Source organism: Dreissena polymorpha, chromosome 14, assembly GCF_020536995.1.
Source record: "Dreissena polymorpha isolate Duluth1 chromosome 14, UMN_Dpol_1.0, whole genome shotgun sequence".
Lineage (NCBI taxonomy): Eukaryota > Metazoa > Mollusca > Bivalvia > Myida > Dreissenidae > Dreissena > Dreissena polymorpha.
Window position 1 is genome coordinate 68,777,001 of NC_068368.1, and position 19,248 is coordinate 68,796,248.

Below are 19,248 nucleotides of genomic sequence, written 5' to 3' on the forward strand. Positions count from 1 at the left end.
TATTGAAGATAGCAACTTGATATTTGGCATGCATATGTATCTCATGGAGCTGCACATTTTGAGTGGTGAAAAGACAAGGTCAAGGTCATCCTTCAAGGTCAAAGGTCAAATATATGGGACAAAATTGCTCATTTAATGTACACTTTTGCAGTATTTCAATATTCAAGATAGCAACTTGATATTTGGCATGCATGTGTATCTCATGGAGCTGCACATTTTGAGTGGTGAAAGGTCAAGGTCAAGGTCATCCTTCAAGGTCAGAGGTCAAATATATGTGGCCAAAATCGCTCATTTTATGAGTACTTTTGCAAAATTTAAGATAGCATCTTGATATTTGGCATGCATGTGTATCTCATGGAGCTGCACATTTTGAGTGGTGAAAGGTCAAGGTCATCCTTCAACCCTAGGGCACCCCGCCCACATAGGCCACCCCCACCCAAAATTGTCTTTTACTATAATTTCTTCATTTCTACACCGATTCACTTCAAATTGATACTGAACCTCTTTAATGACAATACGGTCAATCTCAGCTATGCATGGCCCCATAACCAACCCTGGGGCGCCACGCCCACATAGGCCATGCCCACATAGGCCACGCCCACCTAAAATTGCCTTTTACTATAATTTCTTCATTTCTACACCGATTCACTTCAAATTTATACTGAACCTCTCTTATGACAATACATTTAATCTCAACTATGCATGGCCCCATTACCTGGGGCGCCCCGCCCACATAGGCCACGCCCACCCAAAATTGCCTTTTACTATAATTTCTTCATTTCTACACCGATTCACTTCAAATTGATGCTGAACCTCTTTTATGACAATACAGTCAATCTCAACTATGCTTGGCCCCATTACCAACCCTGGGGCGCCCCGCCCACATAAGCCACGCCCACCCAAAATTGTCTTTTACTATCATCTTCATTTCTACACCAATTTACTTCAAATTGATACTGAACATCCCTTATGACAATACGGTCAATCTCAACTATGTATGGCCCCATTACCAACCCTGGGGCGCCCCGCACATAATAGGCCACACCCACCCAAAATTGTCTTTATCCCCATGCTTTTTGAAAAGCGTGGGGATATTGTGGTTATCTCCGCCGTCCGTCCGTCTGTCCGTCCGTCCTGGCCACTATCTCCTCCTACACTATTAGCACTAGAAAATTGAAACTTACACACATGGTAGCTATGAGCATATGAGCAACCCTGCACTATTTGGAATTTTGATCTGACCCCTGGGTCAAAAGTTATGGGGATTGGGGTGAATCCGGGTCAGAGATTTTTACTCATTTTTAGCTCATCTATTTTTTGAAAAAAAATTATGAGCTATTGTCATCACCTTGGCGTCGGCGTCCGGTTAAGTTTTGCGTTTAGGTCCACTTTTCTCAGAAAGAATCAATGCTATTGCATTCAAACTTGGTACACTTGCTTACTATCATGAGGGGACTGGGCAGGCAAAGTTAGATAACTCTGGTGTGCATTTTGACAGAATTATGTGCCCTTTTTATACTTAGAAAATTGAAAATTTTGGTTAAGTTTTGTGTTTAGGTCCATTTTATTCCTTAAGTATCAAAGCTATTGCTTTCATACTTGCAACACTTACTAACTATCATAAGGGGACTGTGCAGGCAAAGTAATGTAACTCTGACTGGCATTTTGACAGAATTATGTGCCCTTTTTATACTTAGAAAATTGAAAATTTGGTTAAGTTTTGTGTTTAGGTCCACTTTATTCCTACAGTATCAAAGCTATTGCTTTCATACTTGCAACACTTAGGCCACGACTTTTTTTTTTATTGGTTTACAAAAATAATTTTGAAAATGGTCCATCGGGCGGTCGAAAAAAAAAAAAAAAAAAAACATTGGAAAAATAAGTTAATACTAATAACATCAGAACAAAGACATCATATCTTTTATAACCTTAACACAGAGACGAAAAATCTAATTATGCAATGAAACACATCTATATCTTCAAATGAAATGAGTCACCTAAAAGCACCTTTTGTAACATCAGGCAATTTTAAACACTCCATTAAATGACATGCGTTCTTCTCCCATTAAAACAAAAAACTGCGCTTCATTTCCGTAATTCGATGCGCACCATTACGCAATGCGATGCCCGTTGCATAAATCTTATATAAGATAAACTACTCATACACAAAGTATGTGTTTGCTCTTATTGGACTTATGACATCGTCCATGAAAAAAATCGAGGTAGATCGATCCCCGCGTCGTCGCGGTAATGTTTGTTAAAGTTGTTGTTGTCATGAAAACTCGTTGATTTACAACGCAACAGGTCTTTATTAAACTGACGCGAATTCATACAATCATATTTGTCAACTTGGCTTTTGCTTTATTTTGATAATTTAATCCAAAGTTTAATGTTAGCAAGTGTTTTTACTGGAATTGTAAACAAGGAGCCAGTTAAAGTCTTCCGAAAATGTGCAGTCTGTGTGAATTGACAGTTTGACGTCATCAAAGGAAAGCCACTTGCTGTCTGAAGCAATAAAGCAACAAATTTCGCGCCGACAAAATTGGCTTCCTTTGTCTAGCAATCAACATGCCGAACCAATCGTGCGTTTGTTTCTCAATTGCAATCCTCCAATTTAATAATAGCACGTGCATAGCTCCGCCTTCGAATCTTTTGCAGAGAACGGAGGCGGAGTTTAACGGTTAATTGAGCTAGTATTTTTAATACGCAAGTTGAGTTCCGATTTGCCGAAATTACTCGGCCCTAAGCATTAAAACGACAAATACATTTATCAATGATTTTCCGAGATATACCGATTTGTTCCGATTTCCAAACTTTCTGTACAGTTCCTATAAACTATGGCGGACGTGTTTACAAAATTCCTAAACACATATATCGTAAATAATGGCAGTGTTTTATTGGATTATTTATACTAATTATCAAATTGCAAGGTAATACTTTTTATCTACTATAATATCGGGTATGTTTAATATAATAAACATGTTAAACAATATAGTTGCGTCACAGACTCGGAAATAAATTTTGATGCGGTCGACATTTTACTGACGCTGATTTTCCTATTGTCTGTAATTAAATAAATTTTGAGAAGTGCCCATAAAAGGACTGGTACATACTGTGTCACATTGAAAAATATCCCGATCTCTGTAATATATGTGAACCAATCGTTGATTGTACTTACTTGATTTTATTCGCAACCGTACTCAAACCGGATCGTTTTTTTTTCTCGTTTCGCTCGTTTTTCAGTGCGGTCGGGAATAAAATATATAAAAAAAAGACGATTTTCCGATTTTATTTTTTTTCCCATTTTCCAAAAATTAGGGTCGGCGGTTTTGTAAACCAAGAAATATAAAAGTCGTGGCCTTATTAACTATCATAAGGGGACTGTGCAGGCAAAGTTATGTAACTCTGACTGGCATTTGGAAGGAATTATGGGCCCTTTATACTCAGAAAATTGAAAATTTTGTTAAGTTTTGTGTTTTGGTCCACTTTACCCCTAAAGTATCATAGATATTGCTTTCATACTTGGAACACTCCCAAACTATCATAAGGGTACAGTAAAAGGACAAGTTGCATAACTCTGGTTGTCATTTTTTACGGAATTATGGCCCTTTTTTGACTTAGTAACTTTGAATTTACGGTTAAAAAACACAAATATTTATTTTTATTATTTTATGTTTGAAATACCGCCAACCATCGCACCCAAGAATCCCCCCCCACCCCCCCTTGCCCACCCGAATCCCCCCCCCCCTATTTTTTTTTTTTTAAGATCATCTCACAAATTACCACCACACCCTCACACTATACCCCCCCCCACCCCACCCCCAATTTTTTTTTTAAACAGTTAAAAAACACAAATATTTATTTATATTATTTTATGTTTGAAATACCGCCAACCATCGCACCCAAGAATCCCACCCCCCCTCCCCCAATTTTTTTTTTTTTTTTTTTTTAAAGATCATCGCACAAATGACCACCACACCCTCACACTATACCCCCCCCCCCCACCCCACCCCCCACAATTATTGTTTTTGAAACGGTTAAAAAACACAAATATTTATTTTTATTATTTTATGTTTGAAATACCGCCAACCATCGCACCCAAGAATCCCCCCCCCCCAACCCCCCTCCCCCACCCGAATCCCCCCCCCCCCCCCCCTAATTTTTTTTTTTTTTTAAGATCATCTCACAAATTAGCGCCACACCCTCACACTATACCCCCCCCACCCCACCCCCAATTTTTTTTTGAAACAGTTAAAAAACACAAATATTTATTTATATTATTTTATGTTTGAAATACCGTCCAACCATCGAATCAAGAATCCCCCCCCCTCGAATTTTTTTATTTTGCATTTTTTTCGCATTTTTGGAAGATAATGTAATAAATGTCCACACCCCCACACTATACACCCCTCTTCACTCCACCCCTCCCTCCTTTGTGATTGAAAATGAGAGTCCCTTCACCTTTAAAAAGAAAATAGATGAGCGGTCTGCACCCGCAAGGCGGTGCTCTTGTTTAAGGTTATTTTACTATAATTTCTTCATTTCTACACCGATTGTCTTTAAATTGATACTGAACCTCTCCTATGCAGGGATGGAAACTAAAGTTTTACAATTGGTTGCCCACAAAGACTTACCAGCCCAGTACAATGTACATGTAGTGTCGTGTATCTAATACTTTCTTTAAATAAAAGATAACTGAACAAAATTGCTTACATTACACACTGTCTTAATATGAGTCTGAGTTGAATAATTTCATTGGCCTTTATGAATAAATATTATTAAAATTATTAATCAACAGTCGCCAATTTTATTAAATGTTTAATTGTACTTGAATGTTTCAAGCTTAAAAAAGCTAGTTGCCAGGCTGGACTACCAACTTTTGAATTTAAGTTGCCCAGGCTAAAATCTACTTGCCCCGGGCAACCACTAATTTGCATCCCTGCTTATGACAATACGGTCAATCTCAACTATGCATGGCCCCATTACCAACCCTGGGGCGCCCCTACCACATGGGCCACGTCAACCCAAAATTGCCTTTTACTATAATTTCTTCATTTCTACACCGATTCACTTCAAATTGATACTGAACCTCTCTTATGACGATATGGTCAATCTCAACTATGCATGGCCCCATTACCAACCCTGAGGCGCCCCGCCAACATAGGCCACGACCACCCAAAATTGTCTTTTACTATAACTTCTTCATTTCTACACCGATTCACTTCAGATTGCTTCTGAACCTCTCTTAAGACAATACGGTCAATCTCAACTATGCATGGCCCCATTACCAACCCTGGGGCGCCCTGCCCACATAGGCCTCGCCCACCCAAAATTGCCTTTTAATATAATTTCCTTATTTCTACGCCGATTCACTTCAAATTGATACTGAACTTTTCTTGTTACAATACAGCCAATCTCAACTATGCATGGCCCCATTACCAACCCTGGGGCGCCATGCCCAACCAAAATTGCCTTTTACTATAATTTCTTCATTTCTACATTGATTCACTTCTAATTGATACTGAACTTCTCTTATGACAATACAGTCAATCTCAACTATGCTTGGCCCCATTACCAAACCTGGGGCGCCCCTGGGTCAAACATGCGGCGTGGGGATACACGTCGGCCTCTGCCGCGCCATTTCTTGTTATCCCCACGCTTTTTGAAAAAAAGGTGGGGATATTGTGGTGATCTCCGCCGTCCGTCCGTCCGTCCGTCTGTCCGTCCGTCTGTCCGTCCGTCTGTCCGTCCGTCCTGGCCACTATCTCCTCCTACACTAAAAGCACTAGAACCTTGAAATTTACACACATGGTAGCTATGAGCATATGTGCGACCCTGCACTATTTGGAATTTTGATCTGACCCCTGGGTCAAAAGTTATAGGGGTTGGGGTGGGGCCGCGTCAGAAATTATCACTCATTTTTTTAGGTTATTTTACATTTACTTCTTTATTTCTACACCGATTCACTTCAAATTGATACTGGACCTCACCTATGACAATACGGTCAATCTCAACCATGCATGGCCCCATTCCCAACCCTGGGGCGCCCCGCCCACATAGGCCACACCCACCAAAAATTTCCATTTACTATAATTTTTTCATTTCTACACGGATTCACTTCAAATTGATACTGAACTTTTGTTATGACATTAGGGTCAATCTCAACTATGCATGGCCCCAATCCCAACCCTGGGGCGCCCGCCCACATAGGCCACACCCACCAAAAAATTCCATTTACTATAATTTTTTCATTTCTACACGGATTCACTTCAAATTGATACTGAACTTCTCTTATGACATTAGGGTCAATCTCAACTATGCATGGCCCCATAACCAACCCTGGGGCCCCGCCCACATAGACCACACCCACCCAAAATTGCCTTTACTATAATTTCTTCATTTCTACACCGATTCACTTCAAATTGATATTGAACTTCTCTTATGACAATACAGTCAATCTCAACTATGCATGGCCCCATTACCAACCCTGGGGCGCCCCGCCCACATAGACCACACCCACCCAAAATTGCCTTTTACTATAATTTCTTCATTTCTACACCGATTCACTTCAAATTGATACTGAACCTCTCTTATGACAATACGGTCAATCTCAACTATGCATGGCCCCATTACCAACCCTGGGGCGCCCTGCCCACATATGTCACACCCACCCAAAATTGCCTTTTACTATAACTTCTTCATTTCTACACCAATTCACTTCTAATTGATGATGAACTTCTCTTATGACAATACGGTCAATCTCAGCTATGCATGGCCCCATTACCAACCCTGGGGCACACCTAGGTCAAACATTCGGCGTGGGGATACGCGTCGGCCTCTGCCGCGCCATTTCTAGTTACAATTGTGGTTTATTGTGAAACTTATGAACACAAGTTTAGATTTGATGATTTTCAAATAAAAAATTGGAGCAGCGGTAATTGAAAGTCACAAAATTAAATGCCCAATTATTGTAGACATGAGTTACAGATGATGTCTGTGGGCTTGTTTACAGCTATTGTTTTCCGTCTTTAGCAAGGGCCTTGTATAAGCCCTTCCCCCAGGAGAAAAGCCCCTTTTCATAAGAGAATTTCTTTAAAATAATGCAATTTTCTCCAAACTTCAAGCTTATTTTGGGAAATTTCTTACCCTTTTCCAGTTTTGACGATATTTTTTCCCAAAAAATGGAAGGCCAGGCCCTTTCCCCAAGTCAAGATAAAATGCCCTGGTTAAGTCTTTGTACAGTATTGATGACTTGTTATGGCACAAATGAATTGATTAGTGACTTTGTAAACAGACATAGATTCTATCATAAAAGTATTGAAAGTAGTATTCTTAACAGACTATATAACGTATTTTTAAATGTGAATACACACTGCTATTACTGGACACTACATTAAGTTTGTTTCAATGCTGGGAAAGTCTAAAGAAATTTTAGCTTCATTGAAATCTTCCTAAACATGTTCAAAGCTGTTTTCGAGATCCTCAATTTTGCGACAGAAGAGCGTTTGAACAAGCCACATGAAAAAGGTTTGTATTAGAATATTTTGTGTATAAAAATAATGAACTTGAAATATCTGAAACAGGATGGTGCAGAAGTGTGGACCAGAAAAAATCTTTCCTTGGTTTGAGTCGTGTCTGAGAAAACTGGGCATAATGCTTGTGCGTAAAGTGTTTCCCAGATTAGCCTGTGCAATCCGCACAGGCTAATCATGGACGACAGTTTCCGCTTTTATGACATTTTTCGTTTTAATGAAGTCTCTTCTTAGGAAAAATCCAATTTAGGGGGATAGTGTCGTCCCTGATTAGCCTGTGCGCACTGCACAGGCTTATCTGGGACGACACTTTACACACATGCATTATGCCCAGTTTTCTCAGAACACGACTGATATGGTAACAATGATTTAGTCTGAGGGCACTTGAACATTGTTTACCAGAGTAAGGAGGGCCGGAAATTTACAAATGTCAAAATTGAGGAAAACATTGAATGTCAAATGGGTTTTGCACAAATTAACAGTCATACATGTTATAGCGTTGTTTCAATGTTTTACGTGCCTCGACTTTTTAAATCAAAATTTTGGGGCATAATATGTGTTAAAGTATGGTACTTTTCAAATTCTTATAAAATAATAGATGAAAATTCAAGGTCCTGGACAATTGCCCAACTTTGGCAGATTAATTCAAGTTCATGCAATCTAGAAATGAGTTCACAGTGTACTGAGCCTCGCTTTGAGAAAATGGGCTTAATGCATGTGCGTAAAGTATCATCCCAGATTAGCCTGTGCTGTCTGCAATTGTTTGTGCCCCCAGATCGAATGATCAGGGGGTATATTGTTTTTGGTCTGTCTGTCTGTCTGTCTGTCTGTCTGTCTGTCTGTCTGTCTGTCTGTCTGTCTGTCTGTCTGTCTGTCTGTCTGTCTGTCTGTCTGTCTGTCTGTCTGTCTGTCTGTCTGTCTGTCTGTCTGTCTGTCTGTCTGTCATTGTTTGTGTGTGTCTGTCCCAAAAACTTAAACCTTGCTCATAAAATGAAAAATTGTGTGTCTATGTTCTTTAAACCTCATATGTGGATGCATCTCATTGAGATCTGCAATTAAACATGGTTTGAGGTCACTAAGTCAAAGGTCAAGGTCACTGTGACCTTTACATTAAAAATATAACCTTGTTTCTAAAATAGCTGCCGTGCGGCTTCAAAGCACAGTAGGGGGCATTGTGTTTCACAAACACAGCTCTTGTTTGTTTAAAGGTAGTTTGATCTAAACAAAAATCCAGTCTAGGCGGACAGTGTCCTCATTGATAAGCTTGTTTGGACTGCACCTGCTGATCTGGGAATGTCTACGCTCATTAGTTAACCCTTTGCATGCTGGGAAATTTGTCGTCTGCAAAAATGTCGTCTGCTGAATTTCTAAAATCAGCATTTTCTTCGATTTTTTTTTCAAAGAATACTATCAGAATAGCAAACAGTTTGGATCCTAATGAGACGCCACGTTCTGTGGCGTCTCATCTGGATCCAAACTGTTTGCAAAGGCCTTTAAAATTTGGTTCCAGCACTGAAAGAGTTAAGCCCCTTTTCCCAGAGCACAGCTTTAATGTTTTTGTTGACTTGAGGGTGTCTCCCAACCAATAGTCTGCTGTCACCATAGCAACTGAGGACTGTTTTTATGGATTCTATTTGTGGTGTTGTAATGTATTTTTAAAGTTAACGCTCATATTTTGGTATTCACATTAATTACAATAGTGAATTCTATAAAACAGAACAAAATATTCTGAAATTTTGTAGGATTATGAAAACCTTTATTTGCCATGCTCTGCTCAAATTCTGTTTCTGTTTCTGTTTTATACTTACTGTAGATTTAAACTTTTCACTTAAGAATTTTTAAAATCTATCTATAGTTAGTTTTTTTAACAAAAACACTGCTTTGTTGATTGTTGGAAAACTTTTGTACAAACAAAAGTTATTATTATTTACCGGTTGAAAATTGTATGACATTCGAGACTCTCTGTGATTTTTAAATGTTACAAAGCATATACTCATTGCAGATGCCTTTTATATGTACACTGTACATGTGTACAGAAGAGTGTTGCTCTTAGTTACAGGTATTGTCAGTGACCTCTGTATGAATGATATCAGTCAGCTACTTTGTATTTACAAAGTATTGTGTAATATATAACCAGCTTGAGATTGGACAGGATAATAATCTCTGAATGGACCCACTTTGTGCCTATTTATGGTATTGAAAGATTCCTACCTTTACTATGACTGGGTATTTATACCCCCATTACTGGTAATGGGGGACTATATAGGAGTCACTTTGTCGGTCTGTCTGTCCCGAAAATTTCATCCGATCTTCACCAAACTTGGTCACAAGTTGTATCTAGATGATGTCTAGGTCAAGTTTTAATACGGATCAAAAACTAGGTCACGGGGTCACTTAATGCGTTTTTAACCGAAAGTTTGTCCGGACCATAACTAAGTCATTTATCGTTAGTGTTAAGATGACTTGGTACATTTGTTCACCATCATTGGACGGTGTGTGGCGCAAAAGAATTATGTCAATATCTCCAAGGTCAAGGTCAACTTTGAGTTCAAAGGTCAAATGCTTGTCCGGGCCATAATTTTGTTGTTTATTGTGAGACTTTAAAATTATTTAGCACATTTGTTCACCATCATGGGATGGGGTGTCACCCAAAAAAATTATGTCAATATCTCCAAGATCAAGGTCACACTTTGAGTTCAAAGTTCAAAAATGGCTATAAAGGAGCTTGTCCGGGCCATAACTGTCTTTCATGGTTAGACTTTAAAATCATTTGGCACATTTGTTCACCATCATTGGACGGTGTGGCGCGAAAGAATTATGTCAATATCTCCAAGGTTAAGGTCACACTTTGAGTTCAAAGGTCAAAAATGGCGATAAATGAGCTTGTCCGAGCCATAACTATGTCGTTTATTGTGAGATTTTAAAATCATTTAGCACATTTGTTAACCATCATTGCAAGGTGTGTCATACTAAAGACTTACTTCGATTTCTGCAACATCAAGGTCACGCTTTTAGTTTAAAGGTAAAAAATGGCCATAAATGATCTTGTCCCAACCATAACTATGCCATTCATTGTTAGATTTTAAAATTACTCTGTATATTTGTTCACAATTATTGGACGGTGTGTCATGCGAAAGAATTACGTCGATATCTCCAAGGTCAAGGTCACACTTTGAGTTCAAAGTTAAAAAATGGCCATAAATGATCTTGTCCGGGCCATAACAATGTCATTCATTGTGAGATTTAAAAATTACTCTGTACGTTTGTTGACAATCATTGGAGAGCATGAAAAATATTCTTTGTCAATGCTGCATGTGGGGGTATACGTCACGTCTGTGACAAAGCTCTAGTTGAATATGTATCATGAAGTTTGTGTGTTACGTATTTCTTTATCACTATTGACACAATGTGAGGACTCTGTTGCCTATAAGTAGGAAGTCTTTGGTCTAACTCAACATTTAATTTGGGTTAACTCAACATTTTATTTGGGTTAACTTCATATTCTCTTCGGGTAACTGAATATTTTTTATGTTAACTCCATATTTTCAGTGGGTTAACTCAATATTTTCTGTCCCTCTTTTGTGCTTAATACTGTTTTTTTGCCTTTGTACAAGAAATATGACAATTTGTCAACTGTTTTATCTTTTTGAAACATATCCATAACATACCATACTATACTGACTGTGGATATCTGCACATAGCCATACTGATTGTGGATATCTACCTATTTGTTGATGATAAGTATAATGTTGATAAAAATAGTGTGATGTGTATTGATGAAATATTGTTGTATTATTGTTTTGCTGTGGTCAACAGAAAGTTGTTAATTGTTTTTTGTCTATGATACACTGTCACACTGACATTGTTGGTATGCACGTTTGTTTGTGACAGAATACATGAATACTACAAATGATCAAACTGCGAGAGAGGATTGTGGAACAAAGAGTACTTACAATGATTGAATGCGACAGCATTCCACAATGTGCTCCTTTCCCATAGTCACACTCCTAGAAGTATTTAAGTACTGGTTTATCAGTGCCCCATTTTAAGGATGGTGGGAAGTTCTTTTATATAATTGTAGAGGCCTTTCGATCATTTGTAAGCATGGCAAGGTCCTCATTTTTAACCAATTTTAAGTACTGACTTATCAGTGCCCAATTTTAATGAGGGAGGGAAGGTCTTTTCCAGACATGCTTTTACAGTTTGTACCTGTAATTTTGTCAGATGTTTCAACTTTTTTAGTGTTCCTCTAGCGCAGGGATTGATCAACGTCATACCATATGAGACTCGGGACAGACTTCAACCAACGGAACTAATTGATACATTTGTCTTTGCAGACCCTGATGGGAATTGTGACTTGAAGATTGGAAACAACTCCACTACATCTGTCGCTCTGTCAGGACAGGAAAGCTACGGGAAACATACGTGCCAGTTTTGTTGCAAGGTGTTCCCGTCTAGGTGGAAGTTGGACACGCATGTGAGGATACACACGGGGGAGAGACCGTATGAGTGTAAAGTGTGCGGACGTACCTTCAGCGTGAAGGGAAATATGAAGTCACATATGATTCAACATTATCCGGGGTTTACTAAAACCCCTTTGCTTCCATCCCAGAATTTTGTATAAAAGTGAGTGGGTTAACTAAAACCAGTGTATCACTGTGTATGAAACAATGGCATTTTTTGTGTGTAAAACAAGTGGGAGCAGCCTATTGTCCAATGGTGGCTGTATTTGCAGCATTTTGTATTCTTTGTGAAAATTAATTGTCAAATTACACATAACAACATTTAAACTTGCGGTACGTTATTTTCATGCACTATGAATTGGTGATAGTATTTGTGATTTTAATTTGAGATTTACATCACTTATCTATTTTCATGTAAGCAATCAAAGATATACTTTGAATGTATATTAATTGTTGTCTCTATTCATGTGATTTTAACAGATATTCTGACAAGGAATTGTTTATACCTGTCTGAAAGCATCATAAGCCCAGCTAAATAATCCCTTAGAATTGCATTTCTTTCCTTCCTTGGAACTGGGTTTCCTTCCTTCCTTGGAACCTGTTTCCTCCCTTGGAACTGGGTTTCCTTCCTTCCTTGGAACTTAGTTTTCTTCCTTGGAACTTAGTTTTCTTCCTTGAACCTTAGTTTCCTTCCTTGAAACTTAGTTTCCTCCCTTGGAACTGTGTTTCCTTCCTTCCTTGGAACTGGGTTTCCTTCTTTCCTTGAAACTTGGTTTCCTTCCTTGGAACTGGGTTTCCTTCCTTCCTTGGAACTTGGTTCCTCCCTTGGAACTGGCTTTCCTTCCTTCATTGGAACTTGGTTTCCTCCCTTGGAACTGACTTTCCTCCCTTGGAACTGGCTTTCCTCCCTTGAAACTGGGTTTCCTTCCTTTTAACTGGGTTTCCTCCCTTTGAACTGGGTTTCCTTCCTTGGAACTGGGTTCACAATCTTTACCACCTATTTCATCTAAACTGGGAGTTTCAGCTCTGCCTGGTAATGCAATGATTGCATTTTTAATTGCAATTCCTTCCATACTTGGGTGGTGCTTAACTTAGTCTATGTAACTTAATCACGTCCACCAGTTGAACCGATAAACCCAGCCCATTTTCGTGTAGGTAGCTGTTTGGGCATGCTAGGTAATGAGAATTTAACTTATCACCTTCCCAGGCAGCAAGTCACTTTGAACATGAGTCTGGTCCCGGGAAAATGGGGCTTAATTTATAAGTGTAAAGTGTCATCATAGAATAGCCTGCGCATTCCGCACAGTTAGGGACAATACTTTTTACATAAACTGGATTTTTGCTAAGAAGAGTCTTAATTGGAACAAAAAATACTATTAAAATGGAAAGTGTCATCCCTGATTAGCCTGGGCTTACTGCACAGGCTAATCTGAAACAACACTTTGCTCACAATGATATGTATTTAGCCCCTTTTCAGAGAATGACATTCACATATAACTAGCCAGTTAAAGGTTGTGCAAGCTTTAAGTTGATTTGTGTTGTTCGTTATACATGCACATGCAGTACAAAATGAATTAAAGCAACTAATAATATGGAGCAAAATGTGGCTATGTAAAATATATTTTGTAAAAAATTCTTCTGTTTTGAAATTGGGATAAAATATGTACCAGCTTATGAGTGTGTTTAACCTGAGCGTCTTCAACAGTGCTTTGTTTATATGTACATGTATTTGCTGAATGGGAAAATTTTGATCATTCTTTCACTTAAGTGCAAAGTGAACCTCACAAACATTGTTGTTGTCATTGCGAAAATGTGCTTTCAATGCGAGATGTAAGATACAGCTGGTCTGTTGCAATGAGCACACAGGTACATTTTCTCAATGCTGCATTTTTTTTTTTTTTTTGCCATTTCATTAGAAACGTGTAATTATTTATTTGAATAAATGTTAAAAGGTATCCCTTTTTTCTCCTTAATATAGACACATTTTAAAGCAATGTTTATAATCCGTCTTTTCATGCATCTTTTTGTTTAATAGCAATAATATACTTATGAAACCTGGTTCAAAATAATATTATTAAATTTGTTTTTTTTTTTTATATTCCAAAACACTATCCAAATGGTATTCAAACAAAAATCATGCACTTCATTCAATCACTTATTTCAATCAAACACTTCAATCACACACCTCAGCTACACACTTCAATCACAAACTTAAATCACTCATTTGAATCATACGCTTCAACTAAACATAAGCACTGACTTCGATCACACTCTTCAATCTCATACTTTAATTAAACACTTAAATCACATACCGAATTTTCCCTCGTATTGCGCGCTCCCGTGTATAGCGCGCAGGCTGTTTTATTAATGCAAAAAATGGAGAACAAAAAATATTTAAAGACAATAAAACCGCCAAATCGTACCGAAAATGGCTGCCATATTACTATCCCGCAATCCAATTATCCTGGGCATTGGAAAGCTTAATTACCGGTAAGCATTTAAAATAGGAAGCGTCATTATGATTAGGAGCATGGGTTGCATAGCACTATACTTTTCTGACAATTTTGTAATTTTCTAGCAACAGATTAACAGTCCTCGTGCATTTCGTGTAAAATGTGAGAAAATAAGAATTTATGTACATCATGTCATTCTTCCTCGGGGAAAGCATGGCTTTAAATTGAATGCTGAATAAAACTTCGTGGCGCATGGGAGACAGTTGTTGAGATATGTCAGTATTGACGTAAAACTGTTGATCTATTATGTTGGACAAGTTGGGTTATTGTTTGTCGCGTTACACAGGCGTGAATGTGATGAACAATGAATGCGCCAAAAACCTGGACCAAACTAGAAAACACTTAAGAAGTCCCTGTTCACACCTACGGTTTCCTGCAAAAAGACCAAATACCTTTACCAGTCCAACGTAAGCTGCCAATGTAGATGTGCACAAACACAGACAAATAAATGTTCGCATACTTTATTCAAACATTTTATTTTATTGTAAATAACTAATGCTTTCCCGTTCATATCTGCCGATACTGTCTTTTTGTTGTTTCGACAACGGCCCTTCAGTCTGTAAGATTATAGGGTGTAGTTTTCTGAAATACAAAAATGGCGGCTATTATGATTATTTACGAGCAAGGAAAGCGTTTTATCAATGTATTACGCGCACCAACTTTTTAATTTTAAATTTGGAAGCAAAAAACTGCGCGCTATACAAAGGAATGTACTGTAACACAATCCCACACTTCAATAACACACCTCAATCACAAACTTTAATCACACATTTCAATCACACACTAGCATTTCAATCAGACACTACAATCTCACTATATAATTACTGTTCCTATTCCCTTGTAGGAGGCAGTCAGTGTTCAGGCCTGGTTCCCTGCCCTGTGTGTAGCAAGCAGTACTTGAAGAGGAACCTGTCCAGGCACATGCAGGTGCATACAGGAGAGAGACCTTGGGAATGTCCACACTGTGACAGGAGATATTCCAGCAAGCAGCAGTGTCTGCAACATCAGCTGAATCACATGGGAATGATGTAGCAGTGTCTGCAACATCAACTGTCTCACATGGGAATGTTGTAGCAGCAGTGTCTGCAACATCAACTGACTCACATGGAAATGTTGTAGCAGCAAAGCCACAGTAACCAGGGTGTGAACATCACAGAACGTAACCAGTTGCTGTCATGTTCTGTTTCTCAGATGATGTTTTCAAGAGCGTTAAAAAAATATTGCTACAAAAAATGCTTTCACTTCATCTGGACTGTTAAGTGATGCTAATTCTGTTTTAGAATAGAGTGAAATGAACTTGCATGCTTAGTGAGATAAAAAAGATAAAGAGACCATTACATTGTTTAATGTTTTCTTTATTTTTCATACCAATAAAAATTTATGAAATCAGCAGTTTTGTCAAATGTTATTGACTTCGTTTTTTTTTTTACAAAAAGCATGTACAGGAAGAAACTTTTAAGAATCATTTCACCCCCTTGGTGCAAAAAGGTACCATGTGACATTGAAATTAGAAGGCACATGGTATATTATTGCACCATTGGGGCGATTTACTGTAATACCCTGAACATAAAATATACCATTTGCCATGTGTGGTTTAAATTGGACATTTATGCCATGTCTATGGTGATTCAGTTTGATAAAATTTAATTTTTGGACATAATTATTCTTTCCAGTTAATCAAAAATAAATGTCTCATAAATAATGCTGGTTTCACAGTAGCATGCGTTTAAATATAAGAAAAACTTTTAAAGTATCAACTATTTCTCAAGCTATGTTTTCATATGTGTATGATGAGCATTTTTGACAACAATATATAATAACAAGGAATAACTTCCAAGTTACTTTTTCAGATAGATCAATATATTACAAATACCTAACTTGCACGTTAAGTTTTCAGATAGATCAATATGTAACAAATAGAGTAACTTCCACGTTGCGTTTTTAGATAGAGTAATTTATAACAACTACATGTATAATAAACTCCCAAGTTTCATTTTCAGACCTAGCCCCTGCCCCTGGGGTGGGAGTATCATCAGTGACCGGGGAGGGACAGTTCAAATGTAGCCTTTGTGGTAAAGTGCTCACATCCAAGTGGAAATTGGAGAACGAACACATGCGTACACACACCGGAGAACGACCTTTCAGGTGTGACACGTGTGGCAAGGCATTCAGTCTCCGTGGCAACCTCACTAAGCACATGGTCATTCACTATGCTGCTGAAGGAAACATGGACTTCCTGCTGTGACGTGTTTGAAGTTTTCACTACCTATGTATGGAAATACTTCCTTATTTGATGTTTGAGATTTATTAGCTCACCTGAGCACAACGTGCTTTTGTGATCGCCTTTTGTCCGTCGTCTGTTGTCTGTCGTGCGTTGTCCGTTGTGCGACGTCAACATTTGCCTTGTTCCCTCTCTAGAGACCACATTTATTTTCCAATCTTCATGAAATTTGATCAGAAGATTGGTTACAATAATATCTTGGATGAGTTCGAAAATGGTTACGTTTGCTTGAAAAACATGGCTTCCAATGGGCGGGGCATTTTTCCTTATATGGCTTTATATGGCTATAGTAAAATCTTGTTAACACTCTACAGGCCACATTTATTGTCTGATCTTCATGAAACTTGGTCAGAAGATTCATCCCACTGATATCTTTGATGAGTTCAAAAATGGTAACCTTTGCTTGAAAAACATGGCTGCCAAGGGGCGGGGCATTTTTCCTTATATGGCTATATATGCCTATAGTAAAATCTTGTTAACACTCTAGAGGCCACATTTATTGTCCAATCTTAATGAAACTTGGTCAGAAGATTCATCCCTATAATATCTTAGACGAGTTTGAAAATGATGCCGGTTGGTTGAAAAACATGGCCACCAGAGGGCGGGGCATTTTTCCATATATGGCAATAGTAAAACCTTGTTAACACTCTAGAGGCCACATTTATTGTCCAATCTTGATGAAATTTGGTCAGAAGATTTGTCTTAATGATATCTTGGATGAGTTCAAAAATGGTAAGGTTTTCTTGAATAACATGGCTGCCAAGGGGCGGGGCATTTTTCCTTATATGGCTATATAAGGCTATAGTAAAATCTTGTTAACACTCTAGATGCCACATTTATAGTCTGATCTTCATGAAACTCGGTCAGAAGATTAATCCCAATAATATCTTGGACGAGTTCAAAAATGATGCCGGTTGGTTGAAAAACATGGCCACCACAGGGGTGGGGCTATTTTCCTTATATGGCTATAGTAAAACCTTGTTAACACTCTAGAGGTCACATTTATTTTCCGATCATCATGAAACTTGGTCAGAAGATTTGTACCAATGATATCTTGGATGAGTTTGAAAATGGTTTTGGTTGCTTTAAAAACATGGCCACCAGCAGCAGGGCATTTTTCCTTATATGGCTATATATGGCTATAGTAAAACCTTGTTAACACTCTATAGAGGCCACATTTGTTGTCCAATCTTCATGAAATTTTGTCAGAAGATTGGTCTCAATGATATCTTGGATGAGTTCGAAAATAATTATGTTTGCTTGAAAAAAATGGCTTCCATGGGGCGGAGCATTTTTCCTTATATGGCTATAGTAAAATCTTGTTAACACTCTAGAGGCCACATTTACTGTCCGATCTTCATGAAACTTGGTCAGAAGATTCAGCCCGATAATATCTTGGATGAGTTAAAAAATGATGCCGGTTGGTTGAAAAACATGGCTGCCAGGGGGCGGGGCATTTTTCCATATATGGCTATAGTAAAACCTTGTTTACACTCTAGAGGCCACATTTATTTTCAGATCTTCGTGAAACTTGGTCAGAAGATTTGTCCCAATAATATCTTGTTATCTCAGGTGAGCGACTTTGGGCCTTTCAGACCCTCTTGTTAATAAAAAGTCACCAATTCATCGTTGTTTACTTGTTATCAGCAGGAAATCAGGATTTTTTCATGAAAAAATAAGTGTTGTATTTGTATTTATTTTGACCTTGCAGTCAAGGATAACCCATGAAAGTGCAAGCACTTATTTCCAATAAGGTCCTTTGGTTTTTGCTGAAGAGACAGCAAGCAGAAGAGACACTATTGGGATACAAGGAATCCGGGTGCGATACCCTAGCTCTTTGCGAATAGATACCTTGGTTCTTTTACGTGCTCAGTGTATAGCACCGATACTTGCGAGAATTGCCTGGGTTTCATACCAGTACATCTCTAGTTGGGTGGGAAACACTTGAATCATTTCTGAAATTTCCAGTGCCCCAGCCTGGATTTGAACCGGGGACCTCTGGAATGGTAGACCAGAGTGTTACCACTTGACCACTGCACCACCCTGGGTGTACAATATGATAAAATATTGATTATAAACATACATGTATGACATTGTTATTGTGATACTTGAAGATTCTGCAGCAAGACTTTCATGAACGATACTTACCAAGTATTACCCGCAGTTTTATCCCCAAAAATTCAAATTTAAAAAGTTGGTGGGCATTATAGATTGATACAACCCTATTCTTACTGCTTATTGTGAAAAATTGTTTGTTCTATTGTAAATATCCTTGAAACTCATGATCAGTGTTACAGTGATGTGATCAACCGACTGCTCAGTTGTAAAAAATTGGGGTACGCGTGGTAAATGGTTAAATTTAATGTATGGTAAAGTACAGTATTCCATTCAAGTTGAAGATTATTTATGAACATTTATGTACATGTACATCTACGAGGAGTTCAAATCAACTTTATGGT

At 38.2% G+C, this 19,248-nt stretch overlaps 1 protein-coding gene across 27 annotated transcripts in view; it reads left to right on the forward strand.

The window, feature by feature from the left end:
• LOC127858384 (zinc finger E-box-binding homeobox protein zag-1-like) overlaps positions 1–19,248 on the forward strand; it is a 98,604-nt gene that overhangs the window by 21,049 nt on the left and 58,307 nt on the right. The window contains exons 5-6 of one of the 27 annotated variants that reach the window (XR_008038868.1): positions 11,870–12,328; positions 15,353–15,490. The exons of 21 other annotated variants lie outside the window; for them this stretch is intronic. Coding sequence is in view for 5 of the 6 variants with exons in the window: in XM_052395480.1 (XP_052251440.1) it covers positions 11,870–12,156 (287 nt within the window). In the remaining variant the exon portion in view is untranslated. Of the gene's footprint in view, positions 1–11,869; positions 13,951–15,352; positions 15,894–16,508; positions 18,414–19,248 lie in introns of those variants that run through there. 5 more of the 27 variants (XM_052395480.1, XM_052395484.1, XM_052395483.1 and 2 more) reach the window with 5 other exon arrangements.